The sequence below is a fragment of the Lepus europaeus genome, chromosome 6 (genome assembly GCF_033115175.1).
Source record: "Lepus europaeus isolate LE1 chromosome 6, mLepTim1.pri, whole genome shotgun sequence".
NCBI lineage: Eukaryota > Metazoa > Chordata > Mammalia > Lagomorpha > Leporidae > Lepus > Lepus europaeus.
The window spans coordinates 2,718,133-2,736,459 of record NC_084832.1 but is presented as its reverse complement, the minus strand read 5'-3'; the positions used below and the strand labels follow the sequence as shown (position 1 = coordinate 2,736,459).

The following is an 18,327-nucleotide window of genomic DNA, read 5'->3' as shown; positions in this document are numbered from 1 at the left end:
GACCCAGGGGGTCCCCCGCACCCCTGCTCCCCGCCCTCTGCCACAGACCCAGGGGGTCCCCCCGCACCCCTGCACCTGCGCAGGAGGTGTGGAAACCCAGGGGGTCCCCCCGCACCCCTGCACCTGTGCAGGAGGTGTGGAAACCCAGGGGGTCCCCCCGCACCCCTGCACCTGCGCAGGAGGTGTGGAAACCCAGGGGGTCCCCCCGCACCCCTGCACCTGCGCAGGAGGTGTGGAAACCCAGGGGGTCCCCCCGCACCCCTGCACCTGCGCAGGAGGTGTGGAAACCCAGGGGGTCCCCCCGCACCCCTGCTCCCCGCCCTCTGCCACAGACCCAGGGGGTCCCCCCGCACCCCTGCACCTGCGCAGGAGGTGTGGAAACCCAGGGGGTCCCCCCGCACCCCTGCTCCCCGCCCTCTGCCACAGACCCAGGGGGTCCCCCCGCACCCCTGCACCTGTGCAGGAGGTGTGGAAACCCAGGGGGTCCCCCGCACCCCTGCTCCCCGCCCTCTGCCACAGACCCAGGGGGTGCCCCCGCACCCCTGCACCTGCGCAGGAGGTGTGGAAACCCAGGGGGTCCCCCCGCACCCCTGCACCTGCGCAGGAGGTGTGGAAACCCAGGGGGTCCCCCCGCACCCCTGCACCTGCGCAGGAGGTGTGGAAACCCAGGGGGTCCCCCCGCACCCCTGCACCTGCGCAGGAGGTGTGGAAACCCAGGGGGTCCCCCGCACCCCTGCTCCCCGCCCTCTGCCACAGACCCAGGGGGTCCCCCCGCACCCCTGCACCTATGCAGGAGGTGTGGAAACCCAGGGGGTCCCCTGCACCCCTGCACCTGCGCAGGAGGTGTGGAAACCCAGGGGGTCCCCTGCACCCCTGCACCTGCGCAGGAGGTGTGGAAACCATTCACCTCCCCCGGAGCAGGACAGAGAGCGGAGCGGCCATGTGGCTATGCCAGCCCCCCGGGGCTGCCGTAAGCAAAGCTGCAGAAGACACTGGGTGGAGCTTACACCTGGCTGTCCCGGGGTCCAGGCTCAGTGCCCCCTCTTGGGCGTCTCCTCCCCAGGAGTTCAGCCCCCTGCCAGGCAGCTCCCGCCTGCCGCCTCCACCCTGCCCCTCCCCTGCGCCTGGCCCCGGGCTGGGTCCAGGGATCAGGGCACAGGTTTCCTACGCGTGTCACCACCACTGGGACACAAGGATGGAGTCTGGCCGCTAGTTTGCCGTTAGATTTGTTAGCAGTTTGGTGTGCTTCAGAATTTGGGCCCAAGGTTGGCTCTGTGCTCGGGGGTGTGTCCTGCCCAGTGGGCGGGCCTTGCTTTGTGCTCGGGGGCGTGTCTTGTCGGCTGGCCCTGGTGGGCAGGCTCTGCTCTGTGCTTGGGGGCGTATCTGGCCCAGTGGGTAGGCTCTGTTCTGTGCTGGGGGTGTGTCCGGCCCAGTGGGCGGGCCCTGCTGTGCTCAGGGGGGCCATGTCCTGTCCAGCCCAGTGGGCGGGCCCTGCTCTGTGCTGGGGGTGTGTCCGGCCCAGTGGGCGGGCCCTGCTCTGTGCTGGGGGTGTGTCCGGCCCAGTGGGCGGGCCCTGCTCTGTGCTGGGGGTGTGTCCGGCCCAGTGGGCGGGCCCTGCTCTGTGCTGGGGGCATGTCGGCCCAGTGGGTGGGCCCTGCTTTGTGCTCAGGGGGGCCATGTCCTGTCCAGCCCAGTGGGCAGGCCTGGCTCTGCGCTGTGTGCGTGTCTGGACCCTCCGGCTGGCCGTCCTGGGGCTTGCACTTCACTCACTGAGCTGCTCCCGCCTCTGTCCTCTCTTCCACCCAGGGCGCCCCTGGCTTGGATGGTGAGAAGGGATCCCCCGGACAGAAGGTAAGTGCGACACAGCAGCACAGCCGCTCCGGCCTGCACATCCCACGGGGGCGCAGGAGGAGCTGTCGACCCCAGGAAAAAGTGTGGAGAGAGCCCGAGCCGTCCTCCCAGGCCAGTGACCATACCCGAACCGGTCACTGCCGCCTCTGTCTCCGCCTCTCCATACCACTCCTCCCCGCTGAGCCCCAGCAGCCCTGGCTTCTGCGCTTTCCGCCCCGATGCCCCATGAGCCATGGCCAGTTACTTGTTTTTACTGTGTGGTCTGCAGACAGATATTAGGGGGGTGGGGTGTTGATTCAGGAGAAAACGTAATGTGAGAAGTGATTAAGAATCTGTATCAGCTCTGGAATGGTGCGGGAGAGCGCACACAGAAACAGGGCTTTTTGTGTTGGTGGTTCACTCCGTGCACAGTCCACGGTGGTGCGGTGCGTGGCCCCTTCCCGTGCACACTGGCGTCCCCGGCATGCCCGTAGACGGCTCCATGAGGCTTACCAAGGACGCGCAGCTGAGGGGACCCGTGCTGCTCTGCCCTGTGTCCTACCCCACGTGCCGTGGAGCTGGCTCCACAGCGGAACCCACACATTGGCCTTGTTCCTCCAGCAAACCACAGAGAAGGGCAACGCGTGGATGGTCCACGCCAGCTCAGCCTTCAGGCTGGTCCGTACCCCACCCCGTGTGCAGTGAACGACACGGGGCTCATGCGTGTCCTCGCACCTGCTCCTTCTGTCATTGGCGCCAGTGGGTGCCCCAACAGATGGCATTAAAAAATCAAGCCAGCCTTGGGGCCATGCTGTGTCCTACTCATGGCATCACTACAGCACAGTCGGTGGGTGCTCAAGCACGGAGAGATCCGCCACATGGGTCCCAGACGCCCGTCTGACCGCCAGTGCCGCCCGCACGGCTGGATCGGCCGTTCACAGCAAACGCCAGCCCTGAGGGCTTCAGCAGCCTCCATCGGCATCATCTTCCCCTCCCGTCCGTTTATCCTAAACAGACCGGGACCTAACAAGGGCCCTGTTCCTGATCCCACCCAGCGCCCCACAGCCTCCCTGCAGGTGGGGCGTCCCCAAGCCCTCCGTGTCATCCCCAGACAGGGGCTGGCCTGTGGGTGCTGGGAGGAGGGAGCGCCGAGCAGACAGGCGTTCAGCAGCAGATGGTGGCGCGCCAGCTTGCTCACCGTGTACGTGATCACGGCTAGGAGCTTCTCTGTGCCCACTTCCTCCAGCCTTCTCCCTGCAGTAGCCACGACATGCAGAGACGTGGGTGTTCTTGGCGAAAGGGAAATCGTTTGCTTGATGATCAACGCGAGAATGCGCAGGACAGGGCCCACAGCTCACCACAGCACCGTGCCCCGCCCCCTGCGTTACCCTGCTGGCCTCCGTCGCCCCCAGCTAACGACTCAGCTGGACGCACAGACTTCAGTCTGAGGATGAAACTGGAGCCAGAAACCCAGCAGCTCCAGGGAGCAGCAGCATAAATGACATCAAAATGGGAGGAGCGCAGAGATCCCGTACCGGAAGGGGTTTGCCTTCGTGTGTGAGTGTACACTCGGCAACACCTGCTGTGTGCGCAGCCTGATGGAGCTGCTTGGGTTCCAGCCTGGCCTACAGGGGAGTGAGCCTTATGGATCGATGATATGAAATGTCCTGAGAAGTTAGCGATCGCCTGCCTTCCTCTCGCAGTGGAATACTCTTCGTGTTTGTGCGGAAGCCCTCACAGCCCAGACCGGCTTTGCAAGGCATGCCTGTCGACCCCGCGACCTTGAAGGGACACACGCTGAGGCCAGCCCCGCGGGCACTGCCCTGGGATCCTTGGCCCGTGGGGCTCCACCAAGGCTGGCGTGCCTTTGCACGTGGGTAGCAGCAGATAACCCAGGTTCCTACCAGCTACACGTGGCAGAGCACTGGCCGCGGCTAGCACAGTGCAGGAGTGACCCCAGACAAGTCCCGGCTGGTGGTGGCTGACCGGGACTTCTGTCGGGGTCTTTGATTGAAATCGCAGGACTCCCTCTCACCTGTTCCGTTCCATTTCCTTTCACGCTGGCTGGGTTTCTTTGACAAGGGGCCTCTCCCGAGGTACGTGAGTCACGTCCACCCCGTGGCCTCTGTCAGCCATTAGGATGGGAAAGGACCCCGTCCCAAGCAGCGGCAGAATGATGAGGGCTGTGTTCTGGGGACTGAAGAGAGATGCCCCCCCAACCACAGGGAGAAAACCTGTGTCTGCTGAACCTGTATGTCCTTGTTAATTTTCCCTAAACAATGTAACAGCTGTCTGAGTAGGGTGCAGGTTGACAATGTAACAGCTGTCTGTGTAGGGTGCAGGTTGCACGAGGTATTTTAAGTAATCCAGAGATGATTCAAGGTATACAGGAAGAACATGCATACATTATGTGCAAATACTAGGCTTAAAAAAAAAAAAAAACTATGAAAGGAGAGCTCCCATCCTCTTCACATCCAAGTGCCTCCCGCAGTCGGGACTGGGCTGAGGCCAAAGCCGAGAGCCGGGAACACGATCGAGGTCTTCAGTGTGTGTGGCAGGAGCTCAGTGTCTGTAGCCGTCACTGCTGCCTCTCATGGTCTGTGTCAGCAGGAAGCTGGAGCTGGCCGTCAGACCCCCTTAGTCCAGTACAGGACGTGGGCATCGCGTCTGGGACGTGAGCATCGTGACCAACCCCACACGTTGTGGGTCTGGGACATGAGCATCGGTGGGCTTCGCTATCAGCCGGGAGCTCCCGCGTGGTCACGGAGGACCGAGCACATTCATCTCCCCGGAAGCGTCCGATCCTGGTTCTCCGTCGCCTCCAGCCCCCGAGGGCTTCTGCCTGCTGATTTTCATAGCCTGCTTTGCATTCTGCCTACCTTCAGAGGACGTGAAACCAGCTACTGCTAAACCGCTGCCATCAGAACTTCCCACAGGCGGCGGACCGACCTCAAGGAATTTGAACGAGGATGTCCCAGCGACCGCGTGGAGGCTTTGCTCCCCGAACACCAGCGTTCAGTCTGAATCAGACGTCACAATTCCATCCCCAGCCTCAGTGTCTCCCCCGGGGTGGGGTCTGGGGGGCGCTGTTGGCAGGAACTGAGCCCTTGCCTCGGGGCAGGGGATGGGGAAGTCCCTGGACCCCGCCAGGCCCTTCCCAGGCATGGACCACCACACGTGGACCACCACATGGCTCCTCTTGGATGTGCCATCCTTGCTTCCGACAGTGGCCTGCCCCGTCCAGGGGCCCTGCAGGGCACGTAGGAAATGGCTTAGGTGGTTGGGGTGCCTGCTGCCGGCGATGAATGAGCCCGCGGCATGTAGCTTTTCTCCTCCTCCACTCTGCGTGCCCAAAACTCTGCCCCTTGGCTCCACGGCCACTGAGACCACTGGAGAAGCTGTCAGATCAGGGTCCTGCCTCTGCGGAGTCCTGGCCACTTCCTAACGTTCCCCGTCTCCCACTGGATTTACGTAATCCCCGGCTGATCCCAAAGCATTCAGACACATGCCAGAACAGCCAGTGCCGTTTGGGCCAGTGCAGCAAACGTGGCGGGTGCTTGGGGCTAGGGGTGCTTGCTTGGGCTTATGGGTGTCCCCGCACAGCTGAGCGAGGCTCAGTGACACGGGACGGGCTGTGGATATGACAGATTCCAGGGCATGTTCGGGGACTGGGGTGCAGCCCAGTCGTGGGCTCGCTCTGTGGGGTTCCCAGCCTGCCTCTCCTGTACACCGTCAGCTCCAGCTAGTGTGGGACAAAGTCCCAAAACCAAATGCCCCAAGTGGAGTGCGTTCGAAATCCCCAAGACTTCCGGCACGCAGACCCCGGGGGCCATGCACGTTCTCACGCCTGGCCTGCGGCCTCAGGCTCGTGAGGGCCGCCCCTGCTCTGTGACGGGGGAGAAGGGGTTGCTAGGTGTTTAGGGAAGCTCCGGCTCCTCTGCAGATCCCACGGGGGGCGTCTCAGGGGCTGAGCCACTGCACTCTGAAATGGAGAGGGAGAAGCAGTTACCGCTTCCGCTTGGTGTTAACTGACAATCCAGTCTTGGGGGAGGGTCTTACTGGGCAGGTCATGTCCACCTACAGTCATGGCCAGAGAGAGGGGTCCTGGTCTCCGTAAACAACATGCAGCCCCCGAGGGACAAGCATGGACCATATGGAGCCACTGACTGCAGCACAGAGGCCGTGTGGGCACGGAGGGGCATCAGGCTCCATGGGCACGTGGCCGGCCACGTCAACCACGCAGAGGATCTGTGGCTGATTCTCCAAAAACACCCAGAGGGAAAGGAGGGGCAGCTGTTCTGAGGCGGTCAGGCCACGGTCAGGACGTTGGTCCTCGCTGGGCAGAGCAGCTGGAAAAAGCCCGGCCGGGTGCACTGCGGCCAGGCTGGGCCGGAAGAGGGTTCTGGTGGGCGGGCGCCCGCGACCTCGGAGCAGTGACGCTGCTGTCACTCGTGTTAGGGCCAGATCGACATGTGTGTGCTCTTTGCAGGGAAGCAGAGGCCTGGACGGTTACCAAGGCCCCGACGGACCGCGAGGACCCAAGGTGACCCCGCTCTTCACTTTGCTGCTTCTAACGGGACCCCGCCTACTCCTGGATAAGGATCCCCCCCTCCACTCTGGACAGGAGAGGGGCAGGGACAGATGGGGCTGTTCTGGCAGCAGGGGGGGCCCACAGGGCTGTGGGAAGCCAGCTTTGCTATAACAAGAAGTCGGGGTGTCCCCGATTCCCGTGGGAGGCGGGACTTGTCTGTGTAATGCATGGGCGGTGGCGGCCTGGTGGGGGCCGTGCCAGGAGCAGGGAACTTGCAGGTGGGCAGTTCCAAGTATGGGCAGCCTGGACGCTGCGTGTCATAGGTGCAGGTGGCGTGACGCCAGGCTGTCATTGCCTGTCCCCGGGCCCCTGCTCGTCCTTGTCCACGCCGGAAGGGTCCCACCTGCAGAGCCTCCACTCGCCCGGCCTTTCCTGTGTTTGACAAGGATTTCAAAATGAGAGTGGCACCTGCCCGCAGCGCCCCTCCCTCTTGGTGGGTGTGGCTGGGGGCCCCCGCTGGCCCCCACAGCCTCTGTCCTGTGAGTGAGCCTGGCTGGGCAGCCACGGGGACAGTCCACAGCCAGTGTCGCTCCCTGGAGACGCGCGCGTCGTCAGGACTCCAGAGCTGAGCTCACGCTGCTGTCTCTCCTGTCCAGGGGCAAGCAGGTGACCCGGGACCCGCAGGACCGCCCGCCTACTCCCCTCACCCTTCGCTGGCAAAAGGTTGGTGTGCGGCCTCTCTCGCGTGCCTCCTCCCGTTTGGTACACAAGGCAGATTCTCTAAGCAAAGCAAGGGAAGCGTGGGGCGCATGAGGTGTTTTTCACCTAAGGCGTGTCTACTGTGTAGCCTCTGGGGACCGGATCCCTGCTCCACAGGGAGCAGGCGAGGCAGCATCCCCGCCCCTTCCTGGGAGACAGCCCCGCCTCCCAGCTGAGGCGCCCCACTGGGAGCCAGCCTTCCCGCTGCCTCTGTACCAAGATCTCCAAACCCCTCTGCTTGGAGCCTGAAGCCTGGTCCCGATCAGAGCCCACAGGCTACACACAGGCACATCTCCATCCGCAGCAAGGCCGGGAGCTCGCCAGGCCTCTGTGCCCACTGCGGCGAGGTCTCAGGCCAGGGGGGAGGAGGGGCAGGGACTGGCGTGTGCGGTGGCTGGGCCTGTCTGGTCGCTTGGCTCCGCCTTCCAAGTGAGCAGGGTCACGGGGAGGTAGGGTTCCAATGCTATGATCCGAGCGCTGGTCTCTGAACCTCGTTCTGTGTGTATCTGTGTGGGATCAAAAAGCACTTTGATCACAGCCTGTTAATAGTCCACACACATCTGTCTGGATGTGGTACCTGTGGTGTCGGAGACCTGGGGCAGCAGGTGCTGTTCACGGGCTGAGCGCGTGCCCCGTGGTGTCGGAGACCTGGGGCAGCGGGTGCTGCTCACGGGCCGAGCACGTGCCCCGTGGTGTCGGAGACCTGGGGCAGCGGGTGCTGCTCACGGGCCGAGCGCGTGCCCCGTGGTGTCGGAGACCTGGGGCAGCAGGTGCTGCTCACGGGCTGAGCGCGTGCCCTGTGGTGCTGGCCTGGGCACTAGATGATGGATGTGGGGAAACACCCATCTCAGGCAGCATTTTACTTTATTGATTTGAGAGAGGTCTCCCACCTAAATGCCCACAGCAGGCTGGGCCAGGGCCAAAGCCGGGAGCCAAGAATAAAATCCAGGTCTGCCACGTGGGTGACGGGGACCCGGCTGCCGGAGCCCTCACGGCTGCCTGCCGGGCGCGCACTAGCAGGAATCGGGAGTTGGAAGCAGGCCCTCCAAGGAGAAACACAGGCGTTTGATGGCTGGGCTAAAAGCCTATTCCCAGAAAGGCGTTTTAAAGGGTGAGATTTAAAAAAATAGAGACATTCTGGTGTTTCCTTCCTGAGCCCAGCAGCTTGTCTGCTCACCCCATCATACCATGGACTCGCGTTCCTGCACAGGTGTGCACACTGGCAGTGCCATCGCCACGTCCTGTCTCAGCACGGAGCTGGGCGAGGCCAGAACCAGGGAGGTCTCCCCCTGGTGGCCCTGGGGACATGGAGCAGTGCTCACTGCTCGCTGCAGGCCCGGGGAGGGGACCGAGCCTTGGCAGAGGCCGAGGCGTGGGGCCGTTGAACAGCTCCAAGAGGGACCGTGTGGAAGCCCCGCAGGAGCCCGGTTCCGGGGCCAAGCTCCCCCATTGCGAATGCAGCCTCGGTGACTCGGCCACACAGCCAGCCGCTCTCACCGTGGAGCCGAGCCTGGCACGGGTAGCTGGGGCTGGGGGCCACATGTTCAGCCCCTTCAGGGCAACGCAAGCATAAAACCAGCACATCCTCCCGTTTTAAGGCCTTTGCTTTGAGACCGAGACGTGAACGCCCGCACGCAGAGTGAGGGTGCCCCGAGCATGACAGCGTGGCCGGCCCTGTTCCTTTTTCTCCCGTCTTCCCCGGCTGTATTCCAGGGAAGCGCTTCACGGTCAGGTGTTGCTGTTCACACAGCACGAGACCCTGGCGATGCCACCGTGCCCTTGCTTAGGGATGGGAGCCGTGGGAGCCGTGGCCACAAGACAGCTCACCCGTGGGAGCCGTGGCCACAAGGGCAGCTCACCCGTGGGAGCCGTGGCCACAGGGGCAGCTCACCCCTGGGAGCCGTGGCCACAAGGGCAGCTCACCCGTGGGAGCCGTGGCCACAAGACAGCTCACCCGTGGGAGCCGTGGCCACAAAGAGAGCTCACCCGTGGGAGCCGTGGCCACAAGGACAGCTCACCCGTGGGAGCCGTGGCCACAAAGGCAGCTCACCCATGGGAGCCGTGGCCACAAGGACAGCTCACCCGTGGGAGCCGTGGCCACAAAGAGAGCTCACCTGTGGGAGCCGTGGCCACAAAGGCAGCTCACCCGGCATCCGCTGGTGACGCCTCCTGGTCCTGGGCATGCTGCCGTCAGACCATCTCCCTCCATTCATGCTGTGGGCGCCCCTGCTCTGCACCCCACAACGGAGCCCCAATCCTGCCAAGTGCTCTGAGTTCGGCTGCCCCTCCCCCCAGCCACCCTTCCCTCCCTCCGAAGACTTGGGAGAGAGGTTCGTGAGCTGTTGCACAGTTAGCGTCTGCATGTGGGGGCCCAGAGACGCTGCCTCCCCCTGTTGTGTGGGTTCTCACCGTCAGGCTGCTGTGCCCACCTTCAAGCCCCAGTGTCTCTTGGGCGTTGTGTACCTCTGTGTCCTGTCGAGCCTGCAGGAGACTCACGTCACCCCAAAGAGCAGAGACCCAGAGCGTGCCCAGGGCGCCAGCCATGTGCACAGGGTGCCGGCCATGGACAACTTCCTGATTCCTCTCCCGGTCTTGTGTTGGTTCCAGGTGCCAGAGGAGACCCGGGATTCCCAGGACCCCATGGGGATCCAGGAAGTCGTGGTGAACCGGGGGATCCCGGCCCCTCAGGGCCCCCGGGGCTGCCTGTCAGAGATGAAGGTAAAGTTGTGGTGTGGTCTCAAGAACACCTAGGACCAGACACGCCTCTACTGGGGTCCTAGCCAGAACCTCCCTTGGCCACGCCGGCTCTAACCGCCCCTGCCCCCCAACTCAGTTACTGGGCTCGGGTACAGCACTAGCAGCCGACGGTGCGGTTCCAGCTGTTGCTTGGGAAAAGCGAGGGATCGTGCCGTGTTGGTGCCCAGTCTCTCTCAGCTCCTGGGCCCTCGTGTGGGAGACGAGGGCAGGTGCTTTGTCAGAGCTGCAAAGGGATGACGGGCGGGGGTGGGGGCGTCCGCCTGTGGCGTTGAGGGCATCCCAGTGGAGCCCCCCATGGAGCCCACCTCGCCCGCGGGGCTGGGCACCCACACAGCGGCCAGCACACAGATACTGAACGCTCTGATTCTGCTGGATTTCAGATGAGATGAGAGGCCTCCCCGGTGAGATGGGACCCAAAGGCTTCGCCGGAGAAAAAGGCTTCCCCGCACTCTACCCAGGCCCGCCCGGCGTGGACGGCAAACCCGGGCTCCCAGGAGTCCCTGGGCCTGCTGGCCCCCCTGGACCAGACGGTGAGTGGGGACGGGGGCCGGAGGGAGCCTGGCCCCGTGGGTTTTGGTTGTTTCTGTGCCGAATGGTTCCATGCAGCAGTGCAGCGGGCCCGGGGATTCGGGGGTGGTGGGCGCCCCCTGGGGTGCACAGCGGAGGCCCCGCCACCATCTTCACAGTCCTGTGGGCCTTGCCCGCTGTGGCTGCGGCTGCACTCGCGTTCGGGAAGCAGAGGTGAGCTGAGGTCGCTGTCCAGGGCGGGGGCTCCTCAACCCACCTGCCGGCTCAGCGGTGCACGGCTGCACAGAGCGCGAGCTGCTGGCCTCCTGGTGGCCCTGGCCCGGGCCCGGGGCTGGTTTCCGACGCCAAGCTCCATGTTGGCAATCCTCCTTGCCATCGCCAGGACGAGGGCTGCTGGGAGGTACCGGCAGCGTGGCGCCTCACGCTATCTTCCCATCTATTCTCATTTCGGTTGAAAGGCAGAGAGCTCCTCCCCAGATCCCTACCGCATCCAGGGCTGGGCCAGGCCAAAGCCGAAAGCCTGGAGCTCAATCCAGGCTCCCACTTGGGAGGCAGGGGCCTGGGTACCTGAGCCCCAGCCGCGGCCTAGGGTGCACGTCAGCAGGGCGCTGGGCACGGAGCAGAGCTGGCCACGGGCATCGGCGCTGTGGAGCCTGGCGCCTGCCCCGCTCGTGTTTCTGGGTCCGGGGCGATGGGCAGTCGCTCTGTTCCCCTTCTACATTCCGCCACAAATCCCGACGTGGGATGCTGCTGTCCCGGTGTCCCCACGCTCAGGAAGCCCGGAGCCACGCATCCTCGCGGAGATTCGCCAAGTGGCTCCAGCAGTCGGCCTTCTGCTTCCTGTCCGCTGTGGTCCTGGGAGTTGCTGCTTAGAGCTGAGCATCTGTGATGATGGCTCAGAGTCTGCGAGCTCCTGTCTGTGTGCACACGGCCCAGCGCCTCTGTCTGCACACGGCCCAGCGCCTCTGTCTGTGTGCACACGGCCCAGCGCCTCTGTCTGTGTGCACACGGCCCAGCTCCTCTGTGTGCACACAGCCCAGCGCCTCTGTCTGTGTGCACACGGCCTAGCACCTCTGTCTGCACATGGCCCAGCGCCTCTGTCTGTGTGCACACGGCCCAGCGCCTCTGTGTGCACACGGCCCAGCGCCTCTGTGTGCACACGGCCTAGCACCTCTGTCTGCACACGGCCCAGCGCCTCTGTCTATGTGCACACGGTCCAGCACCTCTGGGTGCACACAGCCCAGCGCCTCTGTCTGTGTGCACACGGCCCAGCTCCTCTGTGTGCACACGGCCCAGCACCTCTGTCTGTGTGCACACGGCCCAGCACCTCTGTCTTTGTGCACACAGCCCAGCTCCTCTGTCTCTGCTCACGGCCCAGCCCCTCTGTCTGTGTGCACACGGCCCAGCTCCTCTGTGTGCACACAGCCCAGCGCCTCTGTCTCTGCTCATGGCCAACTCCTCTGTGTGCACACGGCCCAGCTCCTCTCTCTCTCTCTCCCTCCCTCCCTCCCTCCCTCCCTCCCATACTCCCCCTCTCTCTCCGCACACAACCCTGCTCCTCCCTACAGACGAGGTCGTCCTCACACTGGGCTGCAAGCCTCCCTCCTGGGGGCCCTCTGATGGCCCCATGGCCTTTGAGACAAAAACCAAGCCCAGCTGCTCAGACCACGTGGCCCGGCATGCGCCTGCCTCCGGCTGCACGCCACCCTGCGCTCCACTCACACCGCCAACCCTCAGCTTCCTCCCGCCGCAGGGCCGTGTAGACACCCGCTTGCTCTGGAACCTTCCACACACCCTGATTGGCCGCTCACTCATTCTTTGCCCCGCTTCCCCCCACCCCGACCCCTTCCCTGGTGGCACCGCCGTGGGTTCAGAGTCCCCAGCGCTGTCTGCTGGGCGTCTGCTCCGCCCCCAGCTGGGCACAGGCTCGGTGAACAAGTGGCCTAGGTTATGGCGTGTGCCGAGGCCCGGTGTCCTGGCTCCCCGGGCGCACTCGGACGCACCCGGGCCGGCCCCTCCACGCGTTCCCTGCGGCAGTCCCGGTCCCCCTCGGCCCCGGGTGGTGGTTTGGCCACACAGGTTTTCCTTTGTTGGCTCCCAGAGTGCAGACCACTGCCAGGCTGAGTGGACAGGGATTCCCCAGGCCTGGCCCTGCCCTCACCACCAGATGGCGCTCTTCTCCAAGGCCACGGCTAGGCTTCTGTTCCTGTCTAGAGTTTAAGTCAGTTTTTGGTTATTTTGTTGCTTGAACAACAGAGCAGCCTAAGGGGAGAAAGATCTTCCACCCACCGGTTCACTTCCCAAATGGCCACAAAAGCCAGGGCCAGGCCAGGCCAAAGCCAGGAGCCGGGAGCTCCATCCGGGTCTCCCACCTGGGCAACAGGGCCCTTGGCACTTGCGCCAGCCTCCATTGCCCCCCGGTTGGGAAGCTGGAGTGGAAGCAGGGGGCCGGGACTCGGGCTGCGGCTCCTCGGTGGGATGCCGACCCCTGTGCCCCGTCGCGGGACGTGGAGCAAGTCCAGCTTCTGTCACCTGTGCCCACGACAGCAGGATAGTGACTCCCCGAGCCTCCTCCCTAGGGAAGGGGTTTGGGCCCGAGAAGGCAAGGGTCCCAGTCAGGGCCACTCAGTGATGTCAGCCGCACTGAACCCCCTTAGCCCAATGCACCCAAGTCAGTTACCACTGAATCTGTGTATGTGTCTATGTGTGTCCGTGTGTATGTATGTCCGTGTGTGTGTCCGTGTCCATGTGTGTCAGTTTGTGTGTCTGACCGGGTCCATGTCTCCGTGTCTGTGTGTGTCCGTGTGTCTGCATGTCCTTGTGTCTCTCTGTGTCTGTGTGCATGTCCATGTCTGTGTGTGTCCGTGTGTGCATGTGTGTCTGTGTGTGTATGTCCATGTGTGTCCGTGTGTGTCTGTGTGTCCCTGTCTGCAGGCCTTGGGGCTGTGCTCACACCAGGCCCCTGCTGGCTTTCTCCTCAGGCTTCCTGTTCGGCCTGAAGGGTGCAGAAGGACGCGTGGGCTACCCTGGGCCTTCCGGCTTCCCAGGGGCTCGCGGACAGAAGGGGTGGAAAGGTGAGACCACTGGGCCCCAGCACGCGGAAGCCACCGCCCCGCCCCGCCCCAACTCGGGCTGCCTGCCTGGCTGCTCCCTCCCGCGGGGAGAGGTCCTGGCCCTTCCCCCTCCACTCTCCCCATGCCCCCTGCACCCTGGAGACCCCGCCCCATGGAAGGACTGCCCCGGGGTCACCTCCCCAGGGCCTGGGACCATGCTGGGGGCCTCGGGTGCACCTGCTTGTCTCTGCGTGCCCGCCCTGGTCCCCGCCATGGCTAGAGAGTCCTTGTCTGCTCAGGCCTTGGCGCCTGAGACCACAGCGCTGCCCGTGGCTCCTGTGGCCTGGTGGTGGCAGCCCTGCAGCTCCAGGCGCCTCCCCACCCCTGCTGGTCCTGCAGCTTTGCCCACTCCTCTGTGGACGGTCCCCCAGCACAGGGATCTTCCGTGAGCAACAGGGCAGGCTTGCATGAGGGCACCGTGGCCAAACACTTGGCCACTTACTCTCAGCCCCACTTCCCCGCTCTGAGAAGGGCCCCAGCGGTCCCCGCAGCGAGGAAGCATCCCGGACCCGGCCCTCCCGCCCACCGGCTTTGCCTCCCCCAGCCCAGCCCTCCCTACCTCACCTCCCTTCCCCGCACCCCAGACATCTGACACTTGTTCCCTCTCCCTCCCATGCAGGCGAAGCCGGGGACTGCAAGTGCCTGGAAGGCGACCAGTTCCCCGGGGGGCTCCCAGGGCTGCCAGGAATCAAGGGTTTCCCCGGCCTCAATGGGGAGCCCGGGAGCAAGGGGCAGCAGGGAGACCCCGGGCAACACGGCATCCCCGGGTTCCCAGGGTTCAAGGTGAGTGCCGAGCTGGGAGATGGCAGGGCTCGTGGTGTGGATTCTGCATCCAGGATGCCGCTCAGCTCACATCATAGCAAAGTCTTTTATTCGTAAAAAGGAACAAATTTCCTGTATTTCATATATACAGGGTTTTGTGGGGTTTTTTGTTTTTTTCTTTTTTACTTATATTTATTTGAAAAGCAGAGTTAGACCAGGGAGAATCTTCCATCTACTGGTTCACTCCCCCCAACAGCCACAGTGGCCAGGCTGGACCAGGCCAAAGCCAGGAGCCAGGAGCAGCTTCTGGGTTTCTCATGTGGGTACAGGGGCCCAAACACTGGGGCCATCTGCTGCTGCTTTCCCGGGCCATTAGCAGGGAGTGGATCTGAAGTGGAGCAGCCGGGACTCGAACCGGCCCCCACATGGGATGTCAGTGGCGCAGGTGGAGGCTTTACCCACTACACCGCAGTGCCAACACCCTGTGTAGTTTTAGGAGCACAGTGATACCTCCCACCCTCCATCCTCCTTCCTTTGTTATTTTTCTTTTTAATTTTTGCAATGACCTACTTTAATCACAAGCTTCACCCTCCACTAAATAAAGAATTCAACAAGTAGTAGGGGGAAAACCACCGTTCCTCGGGAGTATAGATGCGGGCTGCAATCAATCATCTAACCCGGAAACATCAGTTTTGCTCCTACACATTGTGTTTTCTTGTACTCTGTACATGAGTTACCACTCGGGGAAAACACTTGATATCCATCTTTTTTTGAGACTGGTTATGTCACTGAGTATGATCATTTCTAGTCGCATCCATTATGTTGTGAAAGACATGGTTTCATTCTCCTTTATGGCTGAGTGGTTCTCCATAGTGTGTCTGTACCGTAATGTATTTATCCAGTTATCGGCTGATGGACTTCTGGGTTAGTTCCACATCTTAGCTAATGTGAGTTCAGCTGCTGTAAACATGGGGTGCAGACAATGCCTTCAAATGCTGATGTCATTTCCTTTGGGTAAATTCCCAGGAGTGGGGTGGCCGGGTCATATGGCAGATCCAGTTTCAGGTTTCTGAGGAATCCCCAGACTGTCTCCCATAGTGGTTGTACCAGTTTACCTTCCCATCAACGGGGTATTGGGGTACTTTTCCCCCCACATCCTCACCAGCACTCGTTGTTTGTTGATTTCTGTGTGAGAGCCATTCTGCTGGGGGGAGGTGAAACCTCGTGGTTTTGATTTGCATCTCCCCGACAGCTAGTGAGCCTGAGTGTGTTTTCACATGTCTGTCGGCCGTTTGGATTTCACCCTTTGAGAAATGCCTGTTCAGTCCTTTGCCCATTTCTGAACTGGGCTGTTTGTTTTCTTGTTGAGTTTCTCGAGCTCCTGGCATATTCTGCATATTAATCCTTCATCAGATGTGTGGTTTGCAAGCAGAGGTCCACTTTTCCCAACACCATTTGTTGAAGCTCAGAGGGGCCTGGCTGTGCCCGCCTGGGACCTGGGAGTTCTGCAGAGGAAAGTGCAGCCCCAAGCCCCTTGCTGCCTCACGGACCCCGCCTCCCACGCACAGGGGCTCGGCCCGCTGGGTCCCACATGCCCTGAGAGTGTATGCCCAAGGCCCTGGGTGTGTGTGTTGTCCCGCAGTAAATGGCAGGCAGTGGGGACAGCTCGCGTCTGTACTGGTGGAGGGTACAGGTGTCGGCCAGTCAGCGGACGTGTTTATCGAGTGCCTGCTGGGGACAAGAATGTCTCCCCTCTCTGCAAAGCACTGACTGGATCCATCGAGCATGGAATCTTCCAGGAGCGAGAACTCACGGTCACTCGTGAGGCACCGTTTAATTAAACCGGTGCTGAGAGTTTCCCACTTTCTTGCAAAGAGCATCAGCGAAAACAGGACAAAGACCAACACGTCACATGTACGAAAGCGCAACCCTTAACCTCGTTGGTTCTCCTGCCCAGAGGGCGGAGCCGGCTCTCCCAGCCTGAGAGGCCGCTGACGCTGGTTAAGCCCCTCTGTGCGTCAGTTTTCCCCCCACTTTGCCTCCATCCAGAAAACAAACTGCTCAGGACGGGGTCTGTGCCCCCTGCTCAGGGAGCTCTGCTCTTAGGCTTCGTCCTGTCCCGGCTCAGATCCCGAAAGACTGCGTCTCTGTCCCCGACAGCCCCCGCTGGCCCAAGTGGCGCACCCCGAGCACCTCCGGTGACTGCCTCCATCGCACACTCTTTATTTAGAAAGCAAAGCCCATTTCCTGTGTGTTGTCGTCCTGGCCCCGTGGTAGCGGCCGCCTCCTGCACAACCCAGAGGGGGAGTGTTGCTAGCATCTGGGAAAGATCCTGGTGCCACCAGGCTCTGTGACAGGCGGTGGCCGGCAGCCTGCACTCACTGGGAGACCCAGCGCAAGGGGGAGGACACATGTTGCCCTGTCTTCCCCAGGGAGCCCCTGGCCTCACGGGAGTTCCTGGACCCAAAGGAGCAAAGGGAGATTCCAGGACAATCACGACCAAAGGTCAGTGGTCTGGGACTCGTGGCCACCGCATGGGCACTGGGTGAGAGTGGCCTGTCACACGGATTCTTCCCCAGGTGAGAGAGGACAGCCAGGCGTCCCCGGCATGCCTGGGTTGAAAGGTGATGATGGAATCCCCGGGCGTGATGGGCTGGACGGATTCCCGGGCCTCCCGGGCCCTCCCGTGAGTGGGCACAGAGGCTCTGTACTGGTGGGGGAGGAACTGTGTGTGTGTATGTGTGTGTGTGTGTGGTACGTGCGTGTGGGAATGGGGTGTGTGAGTGGTTGTGTGTGGTGTGTATGTGTGATGTGTGGTGTGAGTTGCACACGTGTACCCTGTGTGGCGTCGGGGGAAGGGTGTGCATCTGGACTCAGTGTGGTGGCCTTGCACGGTGTGGCCTGGTTGGACGGTGACAGCAGGGTCCTGGGGCTCTCAGGGGTCTGTGTCCTCAGCGCTGGATCCCGGGGTGGGGGGGGGTGGGCAGAGCTGGGAGGAGCCGCTGCCCCAGGTGTCTGTGCTCACAGCAGATGTGTCTGGAACTGTCACACAGGGTGATGGCATCAGGGGCCCCCCAGGGGACGCGGGCTACCCAGGCAACCCAGGCACCAAGGGCAGCCCAGGAGACGTGGGTCCCCCAGGGCTCGGCCTGCCCGGCCCTAAAGGCGAGCGTGGCTTCCCCGGAGATGCCGGCTTACCTGGACCACCAGGCTTCCCCGGGCCCCCAGGCCTCCCGGGAACCCCAGGACAAATAGGTAAGCACCTCCCTTCTCCCCAAAGTCTCCACTGCCTGCCCAGTGCTCACATGCTCCCCACCTCCTTGCCTGGGGACCCGTTTCCCAGGGGCCCCCCAAGCCCTTCCCCACCTAGGTTTCTGGGCAGGGTGGGGGGATGTGGAGCCTCTCCCTGTGGAGCTGAAGTTGGGGGGCTGAGCACAGACATCCAGAACAGGTCCCCCCACCCCCACGCACACACGTGAGCTAGCGGGTTATAAACCACCCACTCTGGTCGTGTCTCCCACAGACTGTGACACCGGCGTGAAGAGGCCGCCCGGAGGTGACGGACAGCAGACGGTCCTGCCAGGTACTGTGAAGCCGACACCACGGGGAGCCCGGCGGGGAGCGGAGTGGGGAAGGCTGAGGCGTGGAGACCCGGCGCCGGCCCGAGCAGCGAGCGCGGTGTGGCTCCGTGTCCACAGCTGCCCGTGGCAGCGGGGAGAATTCAACAGACAGAGGACGTGGGCAGGACAGAGCAGGTGTGAGACAGGACCCAGGGTTGGCGGACGTGGAGGCCCCAGGTGTCCCAAAGTGAGGGGCAGTGTTGGGGAGAAGAGAGCTGTGCAGAGGCCAACCAGGAGCCATGGATGGGGCGGAGTGACCGCAGTGTGCAGCGGCCGACCGGGCGCCATGGACAGGATAGAGTGTCCGTGTCCAACACGGTGATTGAAGCAGGAGGCTGGGCTGCAGGACGTGGACCTGCATGGCACGCTGCGCCCAGTTCAGGGTTTTGAAGACACAGCAAAGAGAAGGAGCTTTGCAAAGAGTTCG

The 18,327-nt window shown here is 62.9% G+C and overlaps 1 protein-coding gene across 1 annotated transcript in view; it reads left to right on the top strand.

Annotated features, from left to right (window-relative positions):
- COL4A2 (collagen type IV alpha 2 chain) overlaps positions 1 to 18,327 on the top strand; it is a 138,042-nt gene that overhangs the window by 99,549 nt on the left and 20,166 nt on the right. Inside the window, exons 16-26 of the mRNA XM_062193943.1 lie at positions 1,807 to 1,851; positions 6,320 to 6,373; positions 7,018 to 7,084; positions 9,728 to 9,838; positions 10,258 to 10,407; positions 13,387 to 13,479; positions 14,138 to 14,301; positions 16,713 to 16,785; positions 16,860 to 16,966; positions 17,334 to 17,535; positions 17,804 to 17,863. Coding sequence (XP_062049927.1) covers positions 1,807 to 1,851; positions 6,320 to 6,373; positions 7,018 to 7,084; positions 9,728 to 9,838; positions 10,258 to 10,407; positions 13,387 to 13,479; positions 14,138 to 14,301; positions 16,713 to 16,785; positions 16,860 to 16,966; positions 17,334 to 17,535; positions 17,804 to 17,863 — 1,126 coding nt within the window. The remainder of the gene's footprint in view (positions 1 to 1,806; positions 1,852 to 6,319; positions 6,374 to 7,017; positions 7,085 to 9,727; positions 9,839 to 10,257; positions 10,408 to 13,386; positions 13,480 to 14,137; positions 14,302 to 16,712; positions 16,786 to 16,859; positions 16,967 to 17,333; positions 17,536 to 17,803; positions 17,864 to 18,327) is intronic.